Source organism: Diabrotica virgifera, chromosome 9 (assembly GCF_917563875.1).
Source record: "Diabrotica virgifera virgifera chromosome 9, PGI_DIABVI_V3a".
In the NCBI taxonomy this organism is placed as follows: domain Eukaryota; kingdom Metazoa; phylum Arthropoda; class Insecta; order Coleoptera; family Chrysomelidae; genus Diabrotica; species Diabrotica virgifera.
The window spans coordinates 200,605,616-200,618,633 of NC_065451.1; the positions used below are offsets into that span (position 1 = coordinate 200,605,616).

At 32.6% G+C, this 13,018-nt stretch overlaps 1 protein-coding gene across 1 annotated transcript in view; it reads left to right on the forward strand.

Moving 5' to 3' along the window:
* The first annotated feature begins 986 nt into the window (after positions 1 to 986).
* The window catches only part of LOC114329278 (uncharacterized), a 93,730-nt gene continuing 81,698 nt past the window's right edge, over positions 987 to 13,018 (forward strand). The window contains exons 1-3 of the mRNA XM_050660789.1: positions 987 to 1,070; positions 1,608 to 1,787; positions 9,121 to 9,238. Of these exons, the coding sequence (XP_050516746.1) occupies positions 987 to 1,070; positions 1,608 to 1,787; positions 9,121 to 9,238 (382 nt within the window). The remainder of the gene's footprint in view (positions 1,071 to 1,607; positions 1,788 to 9,120; positions 9,239 to 13,018) is intronic.

The window sequence follows — 13,018 nt, forward strand, 5'->3', positions numbered from 1 at the left end:
TTTATTACCATGTTTTCAGTCTGTCTCTGAACTGTACAAAATTCTAAACAATCCTTAATATTTCGAAGTTTTTTAATGTAGAGTTATGGAAAGAAGGAAGAAGGAAGTTAATTGTTGCAGAGGCAAATATGGCTCTTGGTATGATCCATGCTGGGGCTAGGTATGTGGATGTAGGTGAAAGTTTTAGTGTAGCGGAAAGAGAAGTTTCTCTGTTAGTCAATCGTTTCAACGAAAGGGAAATGTTGCGGAAAGGCTCAAAACTGGAAGGCCGAGAGTTACTGTGCCCGCCCAGGACCATTACATTGCTCTAATAGCTCAACGAACGCTAATTGATATCTGTAGAATCCGGAATAGGAGGTTTTTAATGCGACGACAACTGCTATTTCCATAGCAACTCTACGGCGCAAGGCTCTCTGAGGTAAATTTATGATCAATGCGTCTTTTAAGAAAAGTTCCATCACTCACCACAGGACACAGACGTCAAAGACTAGCTTGGGCTCTGGAACATCAAAATTGGCAGGAAGAATGTAAATATGTACTCTTTACCGACGAGTCTCGCAATGGAAGGTATTTTGATGGCCGTAGCTTATGTGTTTGGACTAATCCGTTAGTGCCGAATAATCATCGACCTGCCCAGGAAATTCGTCCATTTCGAGGAGGCACTGTTACAATGTGGGGTAGAATTTCTTTTATGGACGAAAACCTATAAGTTTTGAGCAGGAATATGACCAGTGTGATGTATAGCGATAAAGTCTTCAACAATATTATTTCACATTTTCACGCTGCTATTAGTAAAGACTTCCTTTTTCTTTATGATAATGCGACTCCGCACCGGTTGTAGGAATATTATAGTTGTAGTTAATATATATTTAGATTTATAGTAGGTATGTACTTAGGTTAGTTAATTTATTGATTGTCAGTATTATTAAATAAAATATATTTAACGAACATATCATGGCGCAATTCTAAAACCTACAAAATAGAAGATGCCAAAAAGAAAGACCAAAACCAGTATTCCTTTTAATGAAGAAAAGAGTTCGAATGATCTGATTACAAATCTCGAACATTCTGTAAGTTCCACACAAGATAGCATCAAATATTTGCAAGATATGATGCAAGTACTGCTGTCAAAAACTACAGTTATCTCGACTGTTAACCCCGCAGCAACATTTTATAATAGCAGAAGAGGCTGAGAGTTAAAAAACGTTGACTAACGGTATAAACTACAACTTACATTTATCAAATGCCGTGTCTGGATCTGAAAAATTGGTAGAAAGCTTGACTTACTTACAGTTCAAGGACTGGAGACGAAAATTTGAGAACTATATATCCTTTCAAAACGTAGAAGACGCTCCCAATAAAAAATTATTAGCTCTTCTCGAATCATATTTTAATCAAAATATATCAGATATGATCCGATAAGTAATAAAATTTGATAAAGAAAGTGGCTCAAATTACATAAATCTACTAAATAAATTGGAAGAATATTTTAAAAAGAAGGAAAATGGTCGCTTGAGACGAAGTCACTTGATGAACAGAAAACACAAGCAAGAAGAATCTTTTTTCCTCTTTTTATAGAGAAAAAGTCAAATTGTTCCAATTTACAGATCCATGCTCATTGTTACGATCAGTTTCTAGCCGATCATGTCATAAAGTCACTTTTTGATGCTAACATAGGAAAAAAATGCAGAACTCTCCCAGATTCAGCAAAGATTGAAGACATTATCAAATTATGCGAAGCTGAGGAAGCAGCCTTAACTGAAGAAAATATATGCAACCAAAGCATTGTAAAAATCAAAAATTAATCAGCCTAGTAGCAATTTAAATAAAAAGAAATGCTTAAAGTTCGGTTTTTCAAGGCACAATAATTACAAGTGTCCGGCTAACAATGCAGCTTTTGAAAAATGTATCAGAAAGGGGCATTATACAAAATGCTGTTTATCTGAAGCTCGAGAAAATCAAGATAAATCAAGGTCTCCTGATCTCAACTGCATTGAACATGCTTGGCATCAACTCCAGAGAGTATTCGATCCTCACGAGCCACGCCCTGAAACTCTTCAGCTATTAATAAACCTATTACCACAACTGTGGATGCAAATTAGGCAAGATGTGCTTAATAATTTATTGGAAAGTATGCCAATACGTTGTCAAGCAGTTATTGAGGCTCGAGGAGGACACACGTTGGTATATTTTTGATTGTAAAGCATTTTCGGATGGTATCCTTAAGTTTTGACCAGCAGTTTATTTATTGGTATGAACCGTTTGCTCTTCCATATATTAATTTTAAAACTAAGGATTCAGGCTTTTTACGGTAAAAAACCAAAATTATAATTAACTAGTTTTGATGGGAAATAAGCCACAATTTTACTAAAGAAATGATTTTATTAACGTTTCGATTTAAAATGATTTTTATTAAAGTCGTCTCAGGAACGCAACTCATAAATATTGGCAGTATCATTTTAAAGTCTTCTACTTTAAAATGTATAATATATGTCTGAATTGTCAATATAATTGAGTCAAATTAAATAAATTATTAGAAGAATTTTTTACTAAGCAACATTTTTGTTTAATTCATTAATATTTTTTGTATTTTGACAACGGCATCCGATTTGGACGTCGAAACGTTAATAAAATAATTTTTTTAGTAAAATAAACTGTGGCTTATTTCCCATCAAAACAAGTTAATTACAAAAGTGCCACAAGAAAATAGCTTCAGAACAAAATTATAATGGTAATAATAATTAAAAAGCAACTTAAACTCTACGTTCAGGCTACTAAGAATCACCTTTTATAATATCCCTTAATCTCCAACGGCCAACGGGAGTATACTCTTAGGGAAATTGCTTCTTCCTTCAGAGGTTCAAAATGAATCCATTTACATAAAAAATATTCTGTATGACCAACGCCAGTTCCTATTACATATTAGTTGTATTCTTGTTGTTTGGATGGAATCATGGTTATCATATACGCTCCGTGGATCCTGATAGGTTTAACAGGGAGACGCCGTAATGCACAGGGAATTAATTGGTGTAAAAATTATTGTTTCACAACGAGTTAAGGTAACGAACTGTAAGTTCCACTACAAAATAATTCACTACATTGTAAAGAATGTAAACTGCTCGTCAAAAGTTAAAGATATTGTTATTATTCAAATGAAACTTTTGCTGTCTGGCCCAATAAATGACCGTTTTGGAGTGTAATTTCCAGGGGCAACTCCGAATTGCATGAAAATTTCTATTTAGGTTCTACTTACCCTCCACTTCAAAGTTGAATTTGTGCCGTTTGTTGCTTTTACTTGGGGGGTGACATTTACCCCTTCTCGGGGGGGTGAAAAACGCGTGTTTAAAATAAGGCCGGAAATGGATAAATTGACTTATTTTAAGCACCTTTTGTTCTATAAAGTTTTTTACGTAAGTCAATACTTTTCGAGTTATTCGCGATTTAAAATGTTGATTTATCGACAAAAAAACTACGTTTTCAGACCGTTTTCCCAAATAACTCAAAAAGTAAATATTTTATCGAAAAAAATATTTTTAGCAAAAGTGTAGCCTATAAAAAAACGAAAAAAACGGTGTACCAGTAAAGTCTACATATTGAGTAGAAACAAAGTTGTAGTTCATGAAAAATACGTTCTTATTCGTCTAATTCCAAATTGAATAATTCAACGCGAATTCACCAAAGAAAAAAGAGTTTTTCGAAAAAACCTTATTAACATTTTTAAAGTATCGAAAAAAGCTGATTATTTGTTTTTTACAAAAGTTTACAGCATCAAAAATAAACGAGTTACACTGAAAAAAAAGTGGGCCCCTTTTTTTGGTAAAAAAAATCGTGAAAACCTTCCTCTATTTAGCACCCTAAATGAAATTAATCGTTTGGCTTTGCCATCTATTTTAACTGTATGTGTATTATTTATATGATCTGTAAGTTTGATTGGTTTGAAGTGCTTATTTTTAAAAACATTTGGTGTTATAGTAAAAAAAATTTTCTAAAAATTTTTGAAAAATTTAATTTTTTCAAAATAACTTAAAAAGTATTAGTGATAAGAAAAATCTTAAAGAGTAAAAAAATGTAGGTTTTGCTATTATAAATATGCTGGTTTCTTTTTGTTTCTCCGTAAGACAAAAATTAGTTAAGATATGGCTGTTCAAAATTTGCATACACTCGTGATTAGTGACCCATTCAAGCTTTCTCAATTATAACCCTTTCAAAAATAAACACTTTAAACCGGTGAGACTGACAGATCATATAAAAAATAGATAGGTAAGTAAATTGTTTGTAAAGCGGCAGCGATTAATTTTATTTGGGGAGTTAAACATGGAGAGATTTTCATTGGTTTTTACAAAAAAAAAAAGAGGGCCAACTTTATTTTGAGCGTAACTCGCTTATTTTTAATGCTAAAACTTTTGTTAACAATTAAAACAAAGCTTTTTATAAACACTTTAAAAAAGTTTAAATGGGTTTTTCCCGAAAAATGCTTAATTTTTCGGTGATTTCACCTTGAAATATTCGATTTGGAATTAGACGAATAAATGTATTTTTCATGAGCTAGATGCCAGAGAAACTGATACGATTAGTTAAAATGACGCTAACCAATATAGTCAACAAAGTCATGATCGAAGGTAGTTTTTCAAATCAGTTTAACGTCAATAGAGGATTAAAACAACGACATCCCCTGTCAACAGACTTATTCAACCTAGTACTGGAAAAGATTTAGAGGAGCCAATATCCAGACAACCGGTACGATTCTCAACAAAAGACAACAATCCATAGGTTTTGCAGATGACTTGGTGTTTCTGACACGTTCAAGAATAGAACTTCGAAAAACGTTTAAACAATTTGAAGAAGCTAGAAAATATGGCCTTACTGTAAACCAAGAAAAAATCAAGTATATGGAAATGAGAGGGGAAAATGCAGAAGAAAATAAATGGACCACTCTAACGACGAATGACGAAGAGTATAAATTTGAGAAGGTAACTGAATTTGAGTACCTTGGAGTAACCGTTACAAATAGAGGAGACGAAGAGAGAGAAATTAATAAACGGTTATTGAAAGCTAGCAAAGCAGTAGAATCATTAAACGCACTGTTGAAGGCCAAAAACGTGTCCAGGGCAGTCAAGATTCGAACTTACGAGATAATAGTGAGACCAACGGTGACGTATGCATGTGAAACTTTGATCATGACTCAGAAACAAGAAAAAAACTAGAGATTTGGGAGAGGAAAATCTTGAGAAAAGTTTTTGGTTGTATCAAGGAAGCTAACGGGGAATGGCGCAGAAGAACAAACCAGGAGCTAATGCAGATATATAAGAGACCCAAAATAACACAGAAAATCAGGTCGTAGAGAGTTAGATGGTTGGTACATGTTTCACGAATATTACAAGAAAGAAATGTCCTAAGAGTTTTATTAGCAGGAGAACAAGGGAAGAAAAGAAGAGGGAGACCACGAAGGAAGTGGTTGGATGCCGTCCGGACCGACATAGAAGAAATGGGTACCAGAGACTGGAGAGAACAAGTGAAGGACCGGAAAAAGTGGAAGAATTTAGTCAAGACTATCGAAGCCAAGGGTCTCTAAGGCCTGTAGCGCTCTTATAGATATATTGTTATTGCTCTACTTTTTCTATTTATTTAGATTAATTAGCAAATTCTTAATTTAATTGATTATCCAATTATTTTATTTATTGCCTATATAAAACACAACTAAATTACAATTAAATTTTCCAATCAATTTTACTCTCAGGGCTAATTTAGTATTTGATACAATACCTGTGATCTGTGGCTTCTAGTATTTCTAGTTGCTTACTTCTTTCAGGGTAGAAACAGGGAAATCGAAAACACTCAAAATCATATAAATGTAATCTATTATTTTTATCAATTAAGCCGTGTACATATGATTAAAAAAATACTAAAATTTAACTTTGTTGGAACAATCTCTAACTTAATAAATTTAAACTCTAACTCTGATATCTCCTTGTTTTGACAAAAATATTTATTTAATTAATTTCTTATTTACTCATACTAAATTGAATGAATTTTACTTTTCTTCTTTTGAATTGATTTCTCAAATTTGAAATGACTAACTGCGTTAAAAAAATTGTTCAGTAAACAAATAAACAAATATGGTTTTGATATAAATAAATTTTCTCCATTCAGACAAATGATTTGACTAACCTTTTATTCTTCACTCCCTCGTTTTCTGGATTGCGCCGTCCTTGATTCTCTTAACACGTACTCTCTGGTTGTTGCGAAAAAGTCACTCTCGTCAAAACTGCTTCCAAGAAAAACACACAGGACTTGCTCGAATATCTTGTGCACAAACGGATAATAATCAGCTACTCGACAAAACAAAGGAATCTCCCTCGGACCAGGAAAATTAACTCTTCAACCGGTCGACGATTTGGTTTCAACTTGATTCTGCTCGCAAGGGCCGATCACACCACTCTACACTCATTATACATTTTTAAAACTCGACTGCCTTCTTCAGATGTCAATTATACAGTGTCTTTATTTTTCTCTCAAATCCATACTCTCACATTCATTATCCCTTCTCCTGATATTTTCCATCCAATAAACAACAACTTCTCTCAAACCATTTATTTCTTAAGAAACCAAATATCCTTCCATATAACTTTCCCAATATGTCAAATTTCAAAGAATATCATTACTACTTTCTACTTTTACAACTAAAAACGAATACAGTTTGTTTACCACATTAAAATACCTTCCCGGAAGGATCTTAAAAACGTTATTGTCCCGTGCATTTCGTCGAATCACTTATTAGTCGTTTCACTTTTTCCCGAAACACTTGCTTAATAGCAAAATTAAATTCTAAACAATTTTGATGATGAAAATACAGAGTGATGAAAAACTATCATTTCATGGTCGTTGATATAAATTTAATTTTTTCTGAATTTCTTTACAAAAAAACAATTCTACAACAATATATAACAAATTAAGTTAACGAAGTATCAGTTCCACTACAAAATAATTCACTAAATTGTAAAAAATATATTTAATTTTTAAAACTATAAGTCAGTACCTTTTTCCGTTGCGTCCTTTTACCCACCTCAGGATGATGTTATTATCATCCGAAGCTTGAGCCATGGGTACTCTTTTGGTTATACCTTATTCACACTTGTCCTACATACTACATATTTGTAAGAACATTTCCTATCAGTCATCATTTGTACCGGGTGTCCCAATAAGAATGGCTCTCGGCCATATCTCAGGAACCGTTTATAGTAGAGCTTTGAAATAAAAAAATTTATAACAAAAGTTGCCTCAGGAAAAGCCTGGAAATTATTTTCATAATTGTGGGTCCACCGCTAGAGGGCGTAATTGAATATCAAAAATAAAAAAATCTAAATTTTACAAAATTTTCCTAATGAAGGGGCACTGGAAATCCGATTATTGTATTCCTCATCAAATTCTGCGCATATTTGATTTAACAAGTTTAACTCTACCTTTGCAAATAAGAGGTGGGGGTGAGTGGGAACCTTGTTATGAAAAAATTGCTGTAAGTCCGGTTCTTCTAAATCAAATTTTAAAAACTGGGTCTTGTTGAAGACAGATCTTTTTCTTCAATGTAAACGTGATAATTTTGAACCATCCTACTAAGTAATAAACCAGCTGGGAGGCGTTATTTAATTTTTTTCAGAAATCTAGTTTTCTTTGGAAAATATTAAATACAAGTATGCATTTTTAATTATACTTTATAAAATTAGATTAAATTAGCAATAGAATAGCGAAAACCGCATGTCGATACCTTTTTTCTGAAGATATCTCAAGATGTCTCGAGAAACGTGTAAATTTTATACATAACTGTTACTATCACCGGTAAACTAAGTTAATGAAAAGTAGTGCGCTGTGGAAAAAAACAAAATAACATTTTCCAGATGTCAACGTATAAAAATATAATTAATTAAAACAAGAATATAAAGAGAAACAATACTATTAAAATTAAATATAACACAGAACAAAAAGAACTACTTAGTGACGACCTAAATATTCAAATTGTTGCCCATCATACACTATTCTAGAATACATTATCCAGAGAATACTAAACGCCATTCAAAGCATATCGAGAGCAGAAATTGAGACTGCTGTTCAATCTACTCTTGAAAGAGTAAATGTTTGCAACGAAAATGATGGGCAAAAATTTGAACGTTTATGTCATCACTAAATAGTTGTTTTTATTTCTTTGTAATAGGGCTTTTCAACGCTTCTCATTTGTTTCGAGCCTCTGTCATATGCCGTATAATCCGTGTATAATATTAATATACGAGATATGAACGAGGCTCGAAACAAATGAGAAGCGTTGAAAAGACCTAATATACGTTAACAGCTGGAAAATGTTTCTTTGTTGTTTCCATAGCACACTACTTTTAATGAATTATTTCGTTTACCGGTGACAGTAACAGTAATGTTTTTAAATTTACACGTTTTGTAAGATATCTCGAGATAGAAAAAAGGTATTAACATGTGGTTTTCGCTATTCTGTTGCTAATTTTGTCTAATTTTGTAATATGGTATTAAAAATGCATCTTTGTATTTAATATTTTCCAAGGAACACTAGATTTCTGAAAAAAATTAAGTAACGCCTTCTAGCTGGCATATTACTCAGTAAGTTGGTTAGAAATCATAACTTTTACATTAACGAAAAAGATCTGTCTTCAACAAGACCAAGTTTGCAAAATTTGATTAAGCAGAACCGGACTCACAGCCAGTTTCTCACAACAAGGTTCCCACTCACCCCCACCTCTTATTTCCAAAGGTAGACCTAAACTTATCAAATCAAATATGCGTAGAATTTTATGAATAATACGACGATCGGATTTCCAGTGCCCCTTCATTAGGAAAATTTTGTAAAATTTAGATTTTTTAATTTTTTATAGTCAATTACGCCCTCTAGCGGTGGTCCCACAATTATGAAAATAATTTCCAGGCTTTTCCTGAGGCAACTTTTGTTATAAAAATTTTTATTTCAAAGCTCTACTATAAACGGTTCCTGAGATAGGGCCGAGAGCCATTCTTATTGGGACACCCGGTACGTAGTTAAATTTAGTATCTCTAACGCTTTGTTACTTTTACAACTGAGTTGAAACTTTTGTTTTTCTTTTGCAGTTCTACTACACGATGATAGCAGCTCATACATCATTTATGCTTCACGAGGAACTCAAATATTTTCAAAACCGTACATCACCAGAAGTTTCATTTATAGACCACGACACCACATCGGAAAGTAAGTACTATATTTTTATATAATAAATAACAAGAATAAAAAACCGCTAAACGCCGTAAAAATGAGTGGCGCGTACAATATTCCAGCTACAAAAGATCTGATATAAATATTACGTGGCGCGAAAATGTATTTTCATTTTGATGCAAAACAAAATTCTAGTTTTATTTTAAAATATTTTTTCACAATATTTACTCAATTTGAAGTAAAACGCACCACAAAAGAGTAACTTTGATACAGTTTGAATTTTAAAACTCTTTTGTGGCGCGTTTTCTTCAAATTTAGCAAATATTATGGAAAAATCTTTTAAAATAAACTAGAATTTTGTTTTGCATCAAAATGAAAATACATTTTCGCGCCACGTAATATTCATATCAGATCTTTTGTAGCTGGAATATTGTATGCGCCACTCGTTTTTACGGCGTTTAGCGGTTTTTTATTCTTGTATCATGAGTTTTTCAAACTTATTTATAAATTAAATGTATGAAGTTGAATGCAATGTTTCTCGATTACACGTTAAGCTTTATAAATGGTCGCCTTTATCGCATTATCTCCTAAATGATCTAGTGTCCATCGAGTGTACACTAGATTTTTTTATATTTAAAATAGATTGAAAAAAAAAAGAATGTGTGTGTACTTTGTACGCACGTAAGAAGATATTCTTCTATTATATAATAGGTAATTTAAACGAAGTAAATATACTTAAAAGGTTATTTGTACTTATTTTATTTAAAAATCAAACTAACTTTCTTATCTACCACTTTCAAAAAAGAAGAATATCTTCAAAAATTATATAATAATATGCTTACAATCATAAAATCTATAAAGAAAATAAAAAAATAATAACTTGCTTGGGGCTTGAACCCACTTCACGTCTACCGCGCCGTACGAAAGTTGACGCCATTTCAAACTGCACCAAATTCTCGTATACGTCATGTGGGAATATACACAAACTAAACGTTTACACCATAAATTTATATTAATTTAATAAAATTATTAGTTTGATTTTTGTCGAAATAAAACACAACCAAAGATAGAGTAAGAAAACGATATATGAGATGAAGATTTGTAGAAAGTTTGTTCGTAATCAGACTATGTAAATTAAAGCATTGCCTACTAATAGGTAACTACATTATTTTGTTTACATTTTCCAAATAGATAGGTATTGAAACTATTAGGTATTTCCAACTGAAACATTTAGAATTACGTACCTGCGGCTTTTCAAAACTATTTAAAAAGTCACTATAATTATAAATTTGATTTTATTTCTGTCCACACATCAATAAAAACTAATATTATACAATATTTTTGTTTACCGATAACCTCCATATTGAACAATTATTGACAGATCATTTCAAAATTTCAACACCCAATCAGAGCCCGTATAACAACTAATACCATACTGTCGGTGTGCGCATGCGCGCGGATCAATCAAATTTTACCTTCAATCGATTCGCCGCTAAAGAAGAATATCTTCAAAAAATATTGGGATGGTCGGTAAAAAATGATCTCGGATTGCCCGTTGTCAGATCAAATTTAGCGTCGTAGATAGATAGATAGATTTATTTAACTACTTTACAAAAAAAATTGTTTGTAGCAAGTCAAAATTACAAAGTCAAAATAAGGAATATAAAAATTACAAGGTATATAAAATCACAAGGAATATAAAACAAAAATATAAAACACAACTTATAAATATGTATCACAAACAAGAATATAGATTAACAAAAAATATTTTGTGTCACGGTAAGCATTTCAGTAGATGTTCTGCAATGAGTCATATATTCTTCCGAGCAATAAAAGCAATGTTTCAACAGATACCTTTTTATTACTTTTTTGAAACTGTTACAGCTTAGCTGTTTAATATCTTTTGGTAAAATATTGTAGTAGTTATAATTAAGACAATTTTTATCTGAAAGACGCAATCTAGAGCGATTTGTTCGTAAATAGTGAGAGTATCGCGTATTGTGAACGTGAACATCAGACTGCTTTGTTAAATGGGACCTTTTTCTGTGAATTTCAGTCAGAACTTGATATATCAACAGAGTAGGTAGCGGCATAATTTTTAATTTGATGAAGAGAGGTCGGCAATGTTCCAGATAACTAACCCCTGCTAAAATCCGGATAGCTTTCTTTTGCATCCTGAAAATTTGAAGAGCATTTGTTGAATTGCCCCATAAGATTAATCCATAGCTTAGGTGTGAGTGAAATAAAGAAAAATATGTCACCTTCAATGTCTCAAAGTTGACAACCCTTGCTAGTTGACGAATAAGAAACAATGAACTAGACAGCTTCGCCTTTACTTGTGAAATATGAGCCGACCAGTTCAATCGATTGTCTATGGTTATTCCTAATAGTTTAGCAGTGTCTTTGTCATCTGGATCGCCATGTAAACCACTTGCAGATATAATCAAGTCCTGCGTTTTTTCAGTATTGAGTTTTAGTTTGTTCGCAGCAAACCATGTGCTAGATTTATCAGCGACTTCCTCGTAAGCCATTTTTAAATCCTCATTTTTATTACCTGATATTATGTATGTCGTATCATCCGCAAATTGTACTGATTTGTACGGAGATATGAAATGAGGCAAATCGTTGACATATATAATGAATAAAAGAGGTCCCAAGACCGAACCTTGTGGGACTCCATGTTTTACGGGTCGAAAATCGGAGAGATAACCTTTAGACACTACAGCCTGGTGTCTACCACATAGGTACGAAGAGATAAGCTTAAGAGGGATACCTCTGATTCCATAATAGTTTAATTTGTGGAGCAAAATGTCATGTGAAACGCAGTCAAAAGCCTTCGACAAATCGCAGAGAGAAATTGCTATGCGATTGCCACGTTCAAGCCCCTCAATCACCTCGCTCACAATATTATATACCGCGTTTGTAGTAGAACGAGCACTTCTGAATCCATATTGCGAGTTGCTAAAATAACTTTTAGACTCAAAATAAGAATATAATTGTTGTTTGATCACCTTTTCAATCACTTTCCCGAATGTAGAAACAATGCTTATGGGTCTGTAATTGTCAGCTTTCGAGGAATCACCTTTTTTATAGATAGGTAGCACCTTTGAGTACTTTAGTGCTTCTGGAAATACTCCAGTTGATAAAATTAAGTTAATAAGATGAGTGAAAGGTGTTAAAACTATTTGGTAAGTTTCTTTTAAAATTTTGCTATTAATTTCGTGAACGTCCTTACAATTGGAATTATTAAGAGATTTAATTATTTGAGAGATCTCATCTTCCACAACGGGTCGGAAACAAAAGGACTTACTCGGGGAAGGATAGTTTCTGTAACTGAAGAGGATATCGTTATTAATAGTGGGAAGGGATGTAATTATATTCTCTGCGATTGTAATAAAAAATTGATTTATTTCGTCTGGAGATAGATCTGGTTGTACCGAACTGGATCTTGTATTGCCTCTTTCGAAGTTTAATATTTTCCAGCAGTCTCTAGGTTTATTATTGGAGTTAGTAATAAAACCAGAGTAAGCCGACTTTTTAGCATTTTGTAACTGCCGATTATATTCATATTTTTGTTGTTTATATAGTTTGAAAATATCGGGATCCTTAGTGACATCTGCAATGTGTTTAATGAGAGAAAGATTAGATCTGTAAGACCTTAATTCGTCATTAAACCATTGCACGGGTGTTATTTTAGCAGTTTGTCGTACTTTTTTTAATGGAAAAAACTTTAATATTAAGTTGTTATAAGTTTCAGTTAAAAAGAACATCAAGACATCGGGATCGTTATTGGTGTCATAGAAAAAGTCCATCTTT